The sequence below is a fragment of the Ornithodoros turicata genome, unplaced genomic scaffold (genome assembly GCF_037126465.1).
Source record: "Ornithodoros turicata isolate Travis unplaced genomic scaffold, ASM3712646v1 Chromosome15, whole genome shotgun sequence".
NCBI classification, from domain to species: Eukaryota; Metazoa; Arthropoda; class Arachnida; order Ixodida; family Argasidae; genus Ornithodoros; species Ornithodoros turicata.
Genome location: NW_026999318.1, coordinates 1,906,916 through 1,924,703, shown reverse-complemented (window position 1 = coordinate 1,924,703; position 17,788 = coordinate 1,906,916). Strand labels below are relative to the sequence as shown.

Sequence of the window (17,788 nt, the reverse complement as noted above, 5' to 3'; positions counted from 1 at the left end):
AATTGCTTATACTACAGTATTACTAACAGCTAATTAAATTTAAAGTAGTATGTGAGAATGATATACTGAAGTGAATAAATACATAATGCGAATTGAAACAACTGTCCTCCGCTCTTGTCTGAACATATGCACCATCACCAAAATGATATTGCGCAAGTCTTCAGGCTGCTAATATACGCGCTCGAGTCGCAAAGGCGTCATTACGACATTAAAAGAAAAGTATCAAAGTTTAATGTATACACTGCAGTAAACGAACTGGTTCGCGAAAGCGCCTTTATATTACAAAGTGTAGCAACACGGGAAGAATAATGTGGCGTAATTTACCGTGCACATCATTTTATTTAAATTAATTTATTTATATTGTCGTATGCCGTATGCGTGCCGTACACCGCAATCTCACAGCATAGCAATTGAGCTCTCAAACAACAACCATCAGTTGAACAATAAACGGAGTGAGATTAATAAAAACTCGCTCAGACTGGTACACAGCGCTGGACCCAAAACCTTTTGCCGCCGACGCCACGTATCGCGGTCACGAGGCCATAACAACGCCCTGGGGAGCGGCTGTCACATCGCTCGCAGCGCCACCCCAGCCTTGCACAAGGGCGCTCTATTTCGCATCACCATCCCATGCCTCCCGCTATCTCTCACCATGCTCCCCGACGGCGTAATGACGTCATCCGCGGAATGCGACAGCAGCGGCCCCTAGTGGTGAAGCGTCGCTCGTAGCGCCCTCTAGTGGTGTACCCTACACAATGGCTAATCCTTCTATTCATCGGAGATAATCCGTCTATTGGGGACTGCATTGGAAACAACAGCCGGCGAATCCGCTCTCGCCTTCCTGCAGCTGCTCTTGACTTTTTTCGACTTTTGCAATGACCAGTACGTTTCGGGTACTCCAGATCCGCATGGCTCATATTGCTGGGTCGTTGGCACTCCGAGAACCAAGGGAGGTATGAGGTTTTATCGTTTCCCTGTCCGGCTGTACAAGCGCGGCCGCAGGCGACGCTGGATTAAAGTCACCTGGCGCGACAACGAAATATGATCTATCCGGAAATAGAATCTAAATTCTACTCATGTGATACCTGCGACCTGTTTTGCAGTAAATGTGAACGTCTTCATTTCTGCAATCTGCATATAATTTATGTGACTATGTTGTGTCAAACCACCGAGGTAAAACTTCTCTACGCACGTCATCTGGTGTGCATAATGTTTGCGCACCAGTTTCATCATATAGCAGAAAAGGTGATGAAAACAATCAGGCTTCTCTTAGTATTCCCTTCCTTTCGAAATTGGGATTGATCCCCGCCACTGTGGCAAATTGGTGACAGACGCAAATTCGTGCCGATTGAGGGGTATCGCCAGTGCCGCATTGTGTTTACATTTGCCGCCGCTCCCGCTTTACACTCGCAGTGTCCGTTGATTATACGTAAGGTTTGTGGCTTTCGGCATTTACTTTCAAGCAAATTCAGGGGGAGTTTACCGACATTTATATGGTTTAGTAAAAATCAGATTCTTTCTGCAGCTATGTTCCGTCGGTACGGACGGGATGTCCGAATGCGGGCGTCTGTCTAATTGCACGCGAAGCAATGTCTATTTTGTGAGTGAGGGAAACAGCCAACTAACTAGCAAAAGTGAAATACCAAGCGAACTGGCGTTTGTCCTCAGTAGAAAACAGGGAAACAAGGAAAGCCTATCTTTTGTTGTAGTAAATGCAAGCGTATACAGGGTGTTTCACAAAAATCCCCCGGCTGAATAATCGCGCCATCGAAGAAATTTTGAAGAAAATCCTTACGGCATCCGCCATGAACTGAGTAGTGAGCGGCTCATTTGCATACGCTCACTAATTAAATAAGCATATTAGCTTTTAACTTTTACTTCGCACGCTTACGGAAGCTCTGTTTTACGCATCGGGACTTTCAGGGAAAAATATTTATTTATTATTTATTTATTTATTCAGAGAGCTCTGCAGCGCCGTGAGGCAGTACAATAGTGATGCTACTTGCATCATTCTCAGCAGGTCAACACACACAATATTACAAAAATAAAAATAAAAATAAAAAATAAAAAAAGAATAACAACAAAAACTAAGAATCAGTGCATAAGAGACCTAATCTTAACCATAAATAATGAGTTATTGGCAGCATTAACAGCTTCTTGGGGCAAAGAGTTCCAATCTGGGATGGTAGAACAAAAGAAGGATTGCCTTAAAACACTCCTTGAAAAACGGAGTGGTTCAGTCTTTTTAGAGTAATCCATCCTGGACGATGCATACACAGGTGGCAGAAGAAATTCATCCTTATTTAGACCAGTGTCTTCGCTATGAATATCGTACAGCAATTTCAACCGATTATATCGCCTTCTATTTTTTAAGTTGTCCCACCCTAAGTCAGCAATAAGTTCATGAGAGCAGATAAGAAAAGAATAATTACCCGACACGAACCTCGCTGCCATATTCTGTACTCCCTGAATCCTTTTCTGCAAATATTCCTGCTGGGGATCCCACACCACCGAAGCATACTCCAATATGGGGAGAACATATGATTTGAAAACAGTTTCCTTTAAATTACGGGGCGCCCGCATAAAGTTGCGTCTAGGGAAAACAAAGTACGACTTGCCCTGCACTCTTAGAAATTAACTTCACCACATAGCACGCTCCTAGCCAACCATCATCCCGAATGACAACGTTCTCGCCCCTGATTTGTTGAAAACGGGAGGAGGAGCCTATTTTGTGCCACTATGCACGGCACAAAATAGGCTCCTTCTCCCGCGACCAGCTCCGGTGGCGCAGCGGTAACGCGTGCGCTTGGAGACTGGGAGGTCCGCGGTTCGAATCCGCGGGCCGGCTGTGCCGTCTGGGGTTTTTCCTGGGTTTCCCTCAGATGTGTAATAGGCGTATGCCGGCACAGTTCCCCTGAAGTCGGCCCATGGACGCAGCTATCCTCCCCCCGAGCTGATTCCGCTCGGTCTTCCACTTCACACTTTCCTCTCCTCCTCTCCACCACCTTTCCCTTCCCGAGAAACATGCCGCCTAATCAGGCAGGCAGACCTCTCGGGTTCCTCCCAACGACACTCCTCCTCCTCCTCCTCCTCCTTCTCCCGTTTTCAACAAATCTAGGGCGAGAACGTTGTCATTCGGGGTGATGGTTGGCTAGAAGAGTGCTATGTGGTGAAGTTCATTTTAGTCGCCTTAGAAGTCGGCCCAGGACGCACATTCCCCCAGGGCGTCAGTCGTGACGTTGCCCGCATACGTGAGGCCGACAACGGCAAGCCCTACCGCCATCACCACCACCACCATCATTTTTAAGAGTGTGGACAGAACCTGATTAATGTGACCCTCCCAGTGTAAGTTAGACTGGAAAGAAAATACCAAGACCAAGAAAGAAAAAAAAACGCATCGACAGTCGGTACACTCTTAAGAATGAACCACACCACATAGCACGCTCCTAGCTAACCATCATCCCCAATGACAACGTTTTCTCCCTTGATTTGAGGAAAATGGGAGCTGTACGCTTGTTTTGTACTGTCAATTATGCCGAACATAACGGCAAAAAAGGCCCCGCCTCCCGTTTTCAACAAGTCGAGCGAGAACGTTGTCATTCGGGATGATGGTTGGTTAGGACCGTGCTAAGCGGTGTAGCTAATTTTTAAGAGTGTACCCCACTTGTTCACAGCGCTCGAGGCGCATTCGTCATCATCCATGATAACAGCATGCTATCTCACCTACGGAACAACAGAACCGACAGTGCTGTTTACCAGTCGCTTGGAGAAGGAATATCAAAGCGTCTGTTGCGGTTGTTCCTAATCTTCCGTCAACCCCGTGTGTCAACCAGGCGGATGAACACGAAATTGACAGACGGATAGATGATCCAAAGAGCGCATTGGTGCGCTGCTCCGCGCAAGAAATATGTAAATCGAAACCGATTAATTACACGAAAAAATCACTAAGTGTCGATGCGGTTTTTTCCTTGCAACATTTTTCGCTGAAGGTCCCGATGCGTAAAACAGAAGTTCCATAATCGTGCGAAGTAAAAGTTAAGAGTTAAGATGTTTATCTATTTAATGAGCATATGCAAATGAGCTGCTCACTACTCAGTTCATGGCCGATGTCCCAAGGATCTTTACCAACAAAAGATTTCTTCGATAGCGCCACCTGTTCACGAATTATTCAGCCGGGGGATTCTCGTGAAACACCCTGTATACCATAGTCACATCCGCATAGCGGTCCGCTTTTTCGGAATATGCCTAGTTTGACAAAAAATCATTCGGGGAGTTTTTCGACATTTTTCAGAAAATGTCGAAAACCACAAAACCTACGTCTGAGATAGGCATGAACCTGAAACGGGAAGACTAGTTGAGAAAAGGCAGGTTGTTATCACCGCACCGTCCCTTGTTCCCGGGTATTCGAAGACAACTTGCACTTCAGAAACGTGTCCGGACTCATACGAGTAAAGCCTTCCTTGGTCTAAAGTTGTACAGTTGTACGTCAAAAAAAGAAACCCTGCTTCTTTAGGAGGTCGGAAGCCGCATCTGATTTTGATACTAGCTGCTGCGTTCGCCATTGCGCAACACGCGACCGCAGTCAGCGCTCAGTTCGGTCATACCGATTTTCCCCGCAAGTGGTGCGCGTGTCAATTTTTGCCGCGCCCTCGTTAGCACACGGGGCCTATTGTGCTGCTGCTAGGAGATCGTCGTTCCGTACTTCGACGCCTCACGACTCCTCTGGCTTCCACCCAATGGACCGCTGACATTCTCCCCCCAGCCATGCTGAGCAGAGTTGATCCAGCGCTCGCTTTCCGCATGCCTCGACACACCTCTCGTCAAGGTGCCGAATTAGTTCATCGAATGCGCCTCGATGTGGCTTTTACAGCGCCGTGGCGTTACCGGTTGAGGCAAGTTGACTATCCACAATGCAGTCACTGCGGCGCTGTAGAAGATCTAGAGCACTCTTCTCCGTTACCTACACCACCAACCTTCCCGAACTGTACTCTCCGGACCTCTTAACGAGCTGGACTCTCGCCCCCCCCCCTTCTCTCACAAAATTGCTTCGTCCCTGGACACATGCAGCCCACCAACGCACTGCCGTCAAAGCTCTCTTCACCTTTCTGGATACCATAGGACTTCAATCCTTATTATGAAGCGGCTCCTCATTCTTTCATTCCCCTCATCACCACTAGTAATGGGGTAGAGTATCGCCCTTCATTCATCAAACTCCCCATTCATCATCTTGTAATAAAGTTGTTGTTGTCCTCTTCTACTTTGTCTATTTCGGCCATTTCATTGAGGCGTCAAAACAGATCTTTGTTGTGTACTTTTCTTTTTTTTAGTACACCAGGGCCGAAAGGGTTAAGAAATACGTATGAGCTACGCACAAACAATGCCGAATTTCGATAGCAAGTGATGAATTTTGGGAAACGAGCACGTCAAGTTTAGCGGAATGAAGCAGCGAACGGAAGGCAACGCCTTTCATGACCAACGGATGGCAGCTCCGGTGTTGTAACGCTTCCTCGTAAGAGTCCGACTCCCCTGGCTAAACGCATCACCTCGGCTCCTCTTGAAGCATGAAAGTGATACTGATCGACCAACAAACACGCATGTATGGCCTTTATGCAGGACATCGGCGGGCCCCGTCCCTATCATTTGACCTTTTTTTTTATCTCATGTGAACGCCATTGCTGGCCAAAAGTAAAGCGGACAAGTAACAAACGATGCGACAGAGCGACGATTTGTTGCACAGGGTACTTATTCTAACAAGCCGAGTACACGAATGAAACTTCATCCTTTCAGTACGTTTTATTCGATCTAAAGTCAAATCACTGTCAGCTAACAACTGTAAACACAAGACAAACGACCTAGTACCGTAGTCTGTTTTTCATTTGTTTGTTCGTTTGTAGCGTTCTACACTATCAGTATTTTTGTACTTTCAGGAGATACATTTTATTCGAACGAGCAAAGTCTTGTCTATTCAATGAATATGAATATAATGTGCGAGACTGCTTTTACATCATTCTCTACCAGAAGGGGCACTTTTTTGGGTTCATTGGAGAATAAGCGGGACACGAGAACGTCTCACTGAAGTGCACGGAATTCATTAGGGGAAAGTTGCACCTGTCCTCCGGCGGCGGATGCGACTCGCTAGGAAAATTTTTTCCGCACCAGAGCAAGCACCAGGAGACGTAGAAGAGCTGATCCTTCGTTAGATCCTTGACGCGGCCAATAGTCACCGACGACCGCCGAGAAGCCATCCTGTAAGCCTTTAGCAGCGAACGCTCGCCCATCGTATCTGCGAGGTATTCGTTGAAGAAGGCCTCAAAGCGCGTAGTCTTCGTAGCCTTATTGACGCTGATGTTGTGGCACCCCACCAGTTTTTCGTAAGCTCTCGCACTGCCGTTTGTGAACCACGTGGAACGCCGACCCGACCCGTCAAAATTTCTGCCAAACTCGTCGTAGCCGTGCATCATTTCGTGAGTTATGATGCGCCCCAGGGCACCGTAATTGACTTCCGGTGGTGCTCCATGTGAGAACATCGGACTGAACATGATGGTCGCAGGGATGACAATCGTGTTCGTTTGTGCGAGATACCAGGCGTTAGCGGAATAAACCGGCGTCATGCCATTGAGAGTACCCTGGGTGGCGTACTCCACGGATCCTTCAAACACATTTTCCCACAGTAATTTCGTGTGGGCCACTTTGACCTTGATCAGGTCACCGGTATAGGGACCCGTCAGGTCTGGGACGTCTTTCAAGAGAATGTCGACGGCTGTTAGCGATGTAAGGTTGAATAAGTACCCTATGTATTTTCTGAGCATCGATAATTTCTTGCGTGCCGCCATCTGAGTTTGATCATCAAGCCATGTAGACATCATGAAGGATTCTTCGAGTGCCTGCGTTATGGATTCAGTCATTTTCTTCACCATGGCGATCCTAGAATTGCTGATGTGTTTAAACAGAACTGGATACGTTGCGGCGATAGGAAACACTTTGAGGACAGTGCTGAAGCATGTATATTTTAGGGCCTCCTTCTTCTCCAGATGTCCAGATATGATGTTCAGGTACAACGCAGTCCCCCATGCAATGAATATCCGCGTATTTCGCAGGCCTATTACTTTCGAACGTAAAAATATATCACAAAAAATATATAAATCGGCAGCTGTAACTTGGAGCGTTCGTTGGCCGGGAAGGCGACCCTTCGTGTGGAGGAGAAGCGCACTGTGCCACCTCACCGACAAGTCTTTGTCGCCGTCTACAAACCCCAAGTCGGACATAGGTATCACGTAGCTATGTCGGGGATACTCCTTGCTGGTTATTTCTATTATTTTGTCCTCCGCTTCTATGACGGCAGCAACTATGGATTCATTGATAGGATGTCCGGCAAATGTTAATGCCAAAATGTCTTCAACGAATTTCATTCGAGTGATTCTACTAAGTAAACTATTTATTTTCAACGTCATCATCTGTGGGCATGGCATTAAAAAGAACGTGAACTCTTTCGTGTCGGGTGCGAAGTCTGCAGTTAATTGGAATAACACCGGGATATCGATGTGCACTGAAAATTCGACGAGCTTCTCCAGCGGATCAAATTCCAAGCTATCTACAAGCGTCATTCCATTGTGCTGGAGGAAGTCCCGAATAGCCCTCGTGTTATCCGACAAAGTAGAAGACAAGCAGTGCTTCAACAGTGAAGCTGCTTTCTCAAAAGCAGATTGTCCTTTAACACGAGGGACCTCCGCAGCCAATTGTCGGTAGATATCGGATGATAAATTGTAAGTTATCATGTTGGACACACTTCCATTCACCAGGTCAAAAGTCTTTGAGAGTTTGTCATTGAACCCGCTGCACACATACATGTGAAAGTTCTTGCAAGGATCTTGCGATACGTCCACAGAGCTGTTAATCAGCCATCGTATGTAAAGGCAGTCAGGAGTACTACATACTGTTTCGTTGCCGTGTTCGTCATGTTTCTGCGTTGGCTTTAATCTCCCGTTAGCCTTAGCATGATCAGAGGTCGTCGCATCCGTGATTTCCATTACTGCTTCTTCCGTGGACTTTGACAACGTCTTTGCTTCAGTATTGGCTTCGCTCCATGTTGCTTGCTTGCTTCCTCTTGCAACCGTTACCGTATTCGGCCTCGTGGGTGCTTCACTCACAGATACCCTAAAAGCTTTCTTCTGAGTGCTTTGCACGGAGTTCTCTACCGTGCTCTGCGTAGGGTCTCCTGTAGTCCTTTTTGAACTTAATCCAGATCCTGTTGGCACCCTCCTGCTTTCAGCTGTTCCATTGCTTAGCGCATTTGCTCCAGTTGTTATCCTGGCCTTCTCTTCATTTGTTGCTCCTGCCATCGTCTTCACACTTCTAGATATCGACGTGTCACTCGGTTCTACCGCAACTGATGTCGGTTTCCTTGTCGCTTGCGTCTCGTGTGTTACAACAGATGACCCTCGTGCTGACACTTTAGTTGTCCTCTTCGTTCTCTTTTTGGTGACGTAATGAGTTGCTATGTCCGTCTGTTTTGAAGTCATCAAAGGTGTGTACCCAGACACATTCATGGTAAGCGTCCCTGACATGGTACTGGTACTAGCTCCAGAATCATGTCCCACCTTTTTGTGAACCTTCTTTCTCGGGATATGCTTGTCCGTATTTTTATTCTCAGGTTTGACATCAATCTTTCGTTCAGAGTCTTCGTCCGAACTCATATTTGGTTTCCCTCTCAGTCCATCCGTGGGCTGTACAGGTGGCGTACTTTTGATTCTCTTTTCTGGGTCGGGGATGTAATCACTGTCAAACCCCTCTTCCGTCCTCTCGTCATTCATCTCGCGCCAAACTGTTTCATTTGGCCCAGCTTTGTCCCCCCCAAGAGGTTGTTTCACGGTGCCGGCCCTATGTGAATCGTCATTAGGCAATGCAGACGATGTCCCACTTACGTCATTCAGAGCCAATATTGTCGTCAACGCCCCAAGAAGCAGCACAAAAAGAACGACCAAGATGAGCCCTGCCAAGGTGATCCTACCAGTCCTCAGATGAAGGATGTTATTGATGTCCTGCAAAAGCGAAGATCACCGTAAGTGACGTCAAGTTCATTTCAGTTGACGCATGAAAATTAAGTATGACAGCTTACAACGCTGTTTGTACTATCACTTGCGCTGTTGCTCGATTGTTGGTGGGCGAACTTGAACATGACAAGATACTTGGTCTGTTCGACGGCTTTTCGAAGCCACTGGTTTGAGATCACGCAACCATTCGTCTTCCTCCTTAGACTCAGAGGCCGTAATTGTGGATTGCTGACGTTTGAAGCGCAGGATCCGAGCATCGTTTTCATCGTTTAAATGTCTTCGTCGTCTTCAATCTGTAAGATAACAACAATAACTCCGGATTTTTACCTCGCGAGGCAACAATCATCATAGGCGACAACAGGATGATGCATCCGTGAATTAACTTTGCCCACCTTGCGGTCGCTTAAAGTGCGCTGAGATCTCGGCACACAGAAGTCCGGGGTTATATGTTTATTCCAAGGGAAGGAGGAAAGGGTAGTGAAACACCAGGTCGACTTGCTATTCCGCTGAGGATGAAAAAAAAAATCACAAGAGGTGTGCACTCTCTCTGTTTGAGAGGGTCTGCGAGAATTTGGGCCTAGGATTTACTTCGATCACTCTCAATTTAATTCAGATATTTTGATGTAGTAAGTAAGTTAATTTTTATTTATTCTTATTAACTAATTAAGTATCTAATTTAAACCTCAAATTAACCCAGTAAGGCTGGGGGCATTACATGAGGGGGGGAGTAACAAAACTTACTAATAGGTTACCGCACGTAATAAACAACATAGACGCGTACATATTTACAGCGAGGCACACTCATAACAAGCAAGGTGAACACGTGCATACTTGCAGTGAGACATAACGGATACATGTAAGACAATTTCAATGAACATGTAACTCAAATCTGGAGAAAGTACAACAGTTCACGTTTGAAAGCAGTTATATCACGACCAGTGACAAGCGGCAATGTAAGACTGTTCCATTCGGTGGTGCATCGAGGAAAAAATGAGCGAGAAAAATGTGCAGTGTTACATGAAAAAGGTTCAAATTTAAAAGTCGCGGTGATATTTGTACAGCCGGTAACACAAAATTTGGTCTCAATAAAGCTCTATGAAAAAATTCATGATAGAGGCGGAGCGTAATAAATTCCCTGCGTATCCCGAGGTCACGAAAGTCAATGGATTGTTTAATAGCTGTAACATTTGAAGGATACTGATAGACGTTAGTAATAAAACGAGCAGCCCGGTTCTGTAACGCTTCGAGAATGTTGCCAATGTTAGCGATGTGAGAATCCCATATACTGCACGCGTAGTCGAATTTAGGTCAAATCAGCGTAGTATAAGCTAGTTTCTTTATGGACGGAGGAGCGTTTTAAGTTGCGGCGTATAAATCCTAGTTTGCGGTTGGCGTCGCTGATTATAGAATTAATATGGTTGCCCCAGCCTAGATTAGATGTAAGATGCAATTCGAGATGCTTGTACGAATCCGATTTTAGGATAGAGCGATTATCTAGTGTGTACAAGTAATGATAAGGCTGCTTGGCGCGTGAGAAGGAAATATGCGAAGACTTCGAAACATTAAGTGATAGCAGCCGAGTGGAACACCAGGCGTTAATTCGATCGAGGTCATGTTCTAAGGAATGTCTGACAGAATCAGGAAAAAAAAAAGACGATAAACGGCGCAGTCATCGAGAAAAAAAAAAACATATGGAGGAAGATATGGAGTTCGGGACGTCGTTGATAAAAATAAGAAAGAGAAGAGGAACGAGTACTGAACCCTGAGGCACGCAAAAAGATACGGGTAGCGGTGTAGAGGTATGGTCGTTTACAGTTACTATTTGAGAACGGTTGGTCAGGTAATTTTCAATCTATTTCAACACATCCGGACATAAATTAAGAGAGGAGAGCTTATGAATGAGACGAACATAATAAACAGTCAAAAGCCTTGGCAACAGACCTCGGCGAAATCACGCATGATCGCGATAACCCACAGTAACGCCATCACGATCACCAAAGGGATGAGTGTGGCTGTGATTGCAATCGTCATTGAAGTGCCCTTGCGATGACCACGGCGCGTTAAAATAACATCAGGAAAACCTGTGGTGATCGCAATCGCGCTCACGGCAGTAATCTGTTTTTCGTGATTCCTGTATTGCGACAACGATGCCGCGCCTCTGCAGGCACTCATAGGAATTACAATGTGATTGCGATCAGGCTGTTTGCGCTGAGTGCGATTATTGCGTGATTGCGCACATCACCGCGATCATGTTGTTCTGCAAAAGCGCAAAGTATAGGGAAGCGCGCACTTTTCTGGGCGCGTTCACAACGCCGCGTGTGCAGTCCCGTTCTGATTAGTTTTATATTATGGTTGATGCTCTGCTTCACTGCTGTCTACCCTCAACATCCTGCTGCCCATAAAGCTCAAGTATAAGAGGCGATATTTGCAGAACGCTCGTCTTTGGATGCTTTCTCAACTGTTGCTATCACGCTCCGCGTCTCTAATTTTTCGTATCTCGTCTTCGCCGATCACTGTGTCGTTGTGAACCTGTTGCCGGGTGACCAATGTCTGTTGTCACGATGCTAGAATTTTGCAATGTTGGCATGTGGTGGTCTGTGTCGTTTTCTGTTTGCCGCACTTTGCTTTGGCATGTAGACATACTGGTGACGAGAGGGCCAATGGCCACGTCACCCGATCGAAAAATCCATCATTACGATAGGCCAAGAGGCCTATCGTAATTTCGGTTTAATGGGACCATTAGGACCTACGGGTCTGATGAGAACTCCACAAAAGTAAAAACAAAATGTTTCTTTCTGTCTTTTTTCTGACTCCTCTCATGACAGAATTTAATTTCTTCATTGCTTCAATTCTTATTTCCTTTGTTTCGAAGACGTTTCAAAATATACAATGCGCACAACATTTCAAGAAGTGAACAGAAAACGTAAAAATGAAATAAAATAAACGCTCTCCAGAACTCAAAGACCAAAACATCACTAAGGATGGCAGTGTCCATTTTCTTTGATGCATTGGCATCAAAGTGGAAATGGGTGCAGATAGCACATATACTATACTTACAGCTTGTCTTCCGTCATTTGGCGAATCCGACAGCCCCGTTTGCTGCCGCTGTTAAACAGAAGGGGTGAGGTGTCTAAATTTATTTAATTTACTCACACACGCAACATTGAAGTGAGGAATGGCTTGGGGTTTTAACTGAAGACTACCACAATGTCTGTGTTTCTTACTCATTTTGGATTAGACATCCTCTAGATCCATCGAGAATCGATTATTCTGTATTGCAATCGCGCGTTTTTTTCTCTCTCGCAACACTCCATTCCATCAGAGAATTCCGTCAAGACTAGGAAAATTTTTGAAACTGCCGTCACGCAACATCCGGCGGATATACGGAAGGCGACGTCCACCTATGAAGCTCCCAGTCGTTTTATGGATGCTTATGGTACTCGCGCATGGCACGTGGCCTTTTATAGAAAATGGTTACAAATTGGACTGTTCGGTATTTCATACTTTAAAAGCGACAAAAAGAACTGTGCCGGGAAACAACAAAAGGATGGCACAACACACAGCACAGACTGACGAACAAGATTTTTTATTGCCCGTCCTGAGGTAACTCCCTTCCTTCCAAGATTTTTTATTGACAGACCTGCCTCTTATATAACCTGGGCCAGCAACGCATTCTTCTGCAAGGTTACCCTTTTACACCCTCAAGCCTGCCTAGTGCCTTTATCTTTTCGAAAGTACAAGACATAGGAGTTGTTAACAGGAGGGACCCTTGATAAGTATTGTGCTTTCGAAAAGATGAAGTTACTAGGCAGGCTTGAGGGTGTAAAGGGGTATAACCTTGCAGAAAAGAGCGTTGCTGGCTCGGGTTATTTAAGCAGGTCTGTCAATAAAAATCTTGTTCGTCAGTGTGGCTGTGTGTGGTGTCGTCGTTTTGTTTGTTTCCCGGTAAGGGGGTTTTTATCGCTTTTAATGCCCTTTATAGGCTGGGAGCGTCGCGCGATGCTCAATCGTCTTTACACGCTGCGGCGTTCGGAGCTTGAGTCTCTGAGAGCTGATCAGTCTTAGGGAATTTTATGGGGGTCACATATCACGAACGACTATATCTTGAAGAAATATTAGAATATTCCGAGTCATAATGAGTAAGACGGCATAAAAAATTAGTAGCCTGACGGTCGGAGGTCTATCGGCCTGTCAGGACAATGCGAGCTGCAATATACTGGAAGAACGTCGGCTACAGCGTTGCTGATTTTTTATAACAGCTAGAACTTTCGACACAAGGGAACACTAACGAACAAGACTAGGACAGGACTCAGGTTGGTTCCGTCTTAGCTTTTGCAGTTCTGTCCTTTACGGCGTCCTACATGGAGTGTTTTGGCGATTATATGCATTCCATATCTCCTATGTCCCGTTACGGGCCCCTGATCTACAATGAGGCATCACCTATTCGACCGCAAAACCCGGTTGACGTACCATTAAGTTGTTCTGTGGGACCACTAAGCTCACCTGAAGGGTAGTTAGATACCCTTTGTTGGGCCGTCAGGGGCCCTGTGGTACCATCAGGCCTTTTTGTGGGGCCATTCGGCCCACCTTACGGGCTCTGAGATAGCATTTGTCGGACCGCTAACAGTCCTGTTGGACCACTAGGAGTTGTTAATGTGCCGACAAGGATGGTTCATCAAGATATTCTAAATGACCATTAGAATTTCTGATGGAGTCTTGATGGATTTTTCGATCGGGCAGTGAGGAAATCTGTCATAATCGGTAGCCTACATTGTGCTTCTAATACCATTACCATATACCATCTAATTACCATCTAATACCATACTTATTTATTTAGCGCGCAGAAATACATGAAGGGAGAAACATCCTCACATTGACATGGAGAAATACGTGTTGGGTAGTGAGCTTTTAATGGCTGCGTCGTGGAATTTCTCCGGCTTCCTGCCCTTTTGTCCCCTTCACGCTTTCCGCCACGGGGATGACATTTTCCACTGTAGTCGGGAGAAGTGAGGTTTGTTGTCGCGTCCTTTGTATTGCACCGGCCACCGAAAAAAGGCGTTCGACGCCACCGCCAGTGGCCGGTATGCCGAAGCAGACCTCCGCCAGACTACCCTATCGACTGGTGTCGTGTTTCCAAAAGGTACAGACATCTTGCTCGTCATAGTCTTCCGCAAGATACTCGTCAAGTTCAGACGTCTGCCGAACTTCAGGCACCAGGAACGCTGTATCAAGGACATCGTGGATGCCGAGGGCTGTGGAAAGATCCACAGCGTGCTCTGACCGTGCTCGAAATTTCCCATGCTCTTCTCTTTCCAATCTTTCGCGTGTTACAGTGAAGACACATCATAAATGTTTTCTCGCCGTCACTAGAGCTGCCGATATATTTGAAGTGGTCCTGTAGCCAATCGGGGACAGCGAAGTCACCCATGGTGTGGAGCTCGTCAACGCGATCAGACATGATTCTTCGCTGCAGCAGTGGCGCAACACCTGTTGCCTGCACAACCAGTGCCCAAAGGACCCACACCCGGGCTCGAACAGCTTTTTACTGCCATTACGATCTTTCATTTGCCTATTTTTGGCCCGAAAGCACAATCACAAGAGGAAATTCACGCCCTCCCTGCCTTTGCTGTGCGCAAGGTGCCATGTGCCAACAGCGCAACTACATGGTGATCGCGTCAGTGCGATAATGCCTAGATATCACACGAACGGCCTTTGCCTGATATCGTGATCGCACTCATGCAATCACCCTCATGATGATCGCTGCATGCGCGATTAACTCATTCGTTCGACGTTCTGATTGCGATAAACAGTGGCGCGAGGATGAGTGCGATCCAGTATCGCGCTCATGGTGCACAGCGATCACGCGCCATATCAGCCTGAGCGTGAGCGTGGGTCGGCTTCAGCCTCACGCTTGCCTTATCAGATGATCGTGATCGTGAGTTCTTTCGGGCCGAAATGCCGACCTCTGCTTGGCAATGCCGTCAAGCCTTGGCAAGGACGACACAGCTGTACCCGGCTGGGAGTCCACTATCAAATTATAAGCACATGCTCCGCGTGCACCCGCAGAGCTTCGGCTATTTTTCCTTTGTATATGTACTTGCTGGTTTGTACTGCGGTGAAATCTGTTGAAATTAAATGAAATCTGTGCCGCTTTTGTACTGATTGCTTGGACTATCGAATAGCCACGCCAAATGACATTCGACCTCAGCTGCTTTACAGTACCTTTAACTCTCCGGCGTGGTTCTCCCGGTCGCGATGTACACCGTGTGTTCCGCACTCCACGTTTGTTGCGGGCTATCCCAAGTTGTGCGGAGAGGGAAACTTCCGTTTTGCGAACAGATGTAGGTCATAGCCTGGGCTACATAACTACAAAATATGAAGGAAATCGGAGGTGGGGTTTTTGAGAAACGAGAGCCCAAAAACCCCAATTTTTGAGAACATAGCTGTACCTTACACCGCCTCGCCGAGAGGGGGCGAAGTATAGACCTGTAAATTTGGCATCAATTTAAAGAGCCCGCTTCGACCGACACGCCGGTACCTCATATATCTCAATGGCGTGTATAGGAGGAGTACAGCGCAAAGACAAATATGAGCAAAATGTGAATTGTGTTGCAACTTCGGTGACTTTTAGTTGAACATCAAAATAGAATTGACCCGTGCTGTTCACGCACACTGAAAGTCGTTGTACCTGACATATTGTACAAAAAAATCTATAGTTTGGGACCGTCCGATGGCGAGGAATAAAATGTCAAAGTCGCTCCGCCAGAAAGCTCCGTCGCCGAGTCAATTTCTTTGGGATTTTTCCTTTTTTCTGACGGACCACAACACATAGAGCCAAAATATTTATTGCTCCTGCGTGTATGCGTGCTGTGGTACAACATATATTTTTCCAAAGGAAATCGGTGATGGTGTCCGGACCACCCTGCCTGAGTTGAGATGGAATCACCCCATTGTACTTTACTTTGTCTCTTATTGTTTACCTCGACCTGAATGTCACCTGTACTCAACTTTTTTTGCCAGAAATGCCTTTCCTATCACCTGTTCAAGTGAGCTGGCGACTATAAACTGATGATGATGATGATGATGATTGAAAGAAAAAAATTGGGATTCTAACTATAAACGGAGATACTCTAGATACTCTTTTATTGCTTCGTTATCCGAGTCGATAATCAGGAACTTGGCAAACGAAGGTTATTGAAACTAGTGGTTGTGGTTGTGGATCAAGGAAATTCAATGGTCGTTCCCCGGTGCGGCTCCGTTTAGGTGCCGATCGGTTCTTTTTGGAGTTGATATTATCTATAAGGAGATACAGGTACGTTCAGTGCAGCAGGTGTGTCGCCCACCATCGAGCCCAACTGAGGGAGTGTGTCCTGCAAACTAACACATGTCTCTGCACTATAGCCAAGTGCAGGTTTCTAGAGAGCGAAAAGAGCTGCACGAGGTTGACCCTTGCCGCCAAAGAAGGTGAAAGAAAGGACAGGAAGGAGATTCATATGGGTGTTTCGTTTACGTACTGTGTACTCCCGCTAGCCAACGACGCTGCTAGCCAGCCACGTGTCCGCCTTTTGTTGTTGTGACACTTATGCGGTACATAATTGTCATAAAAAAGGCGTACGCCTCCCGTATCCAACAAATCATGGGCGACAACGATGTCATTCGGGATGATGGTTGGCTAGCAGAGTGCTGTGCAGTGAAGTTCATTTCTGAGAGCGCTGTTAGTTTCCCCTCTTGGCCGATATAACAATTTCCCTCTTTTTTCTTACCTGATCTTCCAATCGTTTATAGCATAATTTCATGTAACGTTGTGGCGTTTCGGAGCATAGAGGCAGAAAATCTGCAGATGAACCTTTGATGCCCATGGCCCCTTCCCCGGTGTGCTGACACTTGAGGAATTCCATGTAACGTTTTAGTGTTACGGAACAATTCGTGTTCAAGAGCATGGAGCCAGGAAACCTGGAAATCAAGCTTCGACGTCTTCGTTTCCTCGACCGATTTTGTTGGAGCATAGTGCGTCCGAAATTAGATCCAGAAAACGTGCCGAGCAACCTCCGATATCTACGGTTCCGCCACCAATTTCGTCCCAACTTCCTCGTGCACGGCGCACACTATAAAAATTTCGCGTAACGTTTCAGTGTTACGCACTCGGTGTCCGGAAGCATGGGGTCAGAAAACTTGCAGAGGAACCTTTGACGTCTAACGCATAGCATAGAGCTGGAACCTGTCCAGAGCAACCTTTGACATGCGATTCCTTCACAGATCTCGTTCCGACGTACGTTTACACGTTTGAGCGTTACGGAGCATATGGTGTCCGAGGTCAAAGCGGGAAAATCTGTAGAGCAACCTTTGACGTCTCCGGCTCCTCCACCAATATCGTCGCGACGGTCTCGTACACGCTCGATCACCAAGCAACGTCGCCTGCAAGACGTTATTCAGGTGCTTGAGAACTGTCAACTAGTGGAACGACTTACCGCTCAAGGTCACCTCATTAACCAAATTAGGAAAGTCAGCAACGTAAATTCTAAGCCGAAAACATCGTCGACTTTAACTCAAAGCCCTCTACCCCTAATTCATTGTTACAATCAGGCACTGATTTGTTATGCCAACTTCTAATATACATTAGTTCCGATCTACATTGGTTATGCAGGCTTCCGAACTTACCAGTCGTAGAACGAACTGTAAAATCCATACGCACCCAAATGCTCAGTGAAAATACAGATAATGAAAATACACCTTCCAAA

The 17,788-nt window shown here is 46.3% G+C and overlaps 1 protein-coding gene across 1 annotated transcript; it reads right to left on the bottom strand.

Annotated features, from left to right (window-relative positions):
* Positions 1 to 5,991: 5,991 nt before the first annotated feature.
* LOC135372492 (neprilysin-1-like) lies at positions 5,992 to 9,289 on the bottom strand. Its single transcript, XM_064606102.1, has 2 exons — positions 9,116 to 9,289; positions 5,992 to 9,038 (listed from the first exon to the last, which is right to left on the bottom strand). The coding sequence occupies exons 1-2, from the start codon at positions 9,173 to 9,175 to the stop codon at positions 6,012 to 6,014; spliced, it is 3,087 nt and encodes a 1,028-aa protein (XP_064462172.1). The 5' UTR covers positions 9,176 to 9,289; the 3' UTR covers positions 5,992 to 6,011.
* Between the last annotated feature and the right edge of the window lie 8,499 nt (positions 9,290 to 17,788).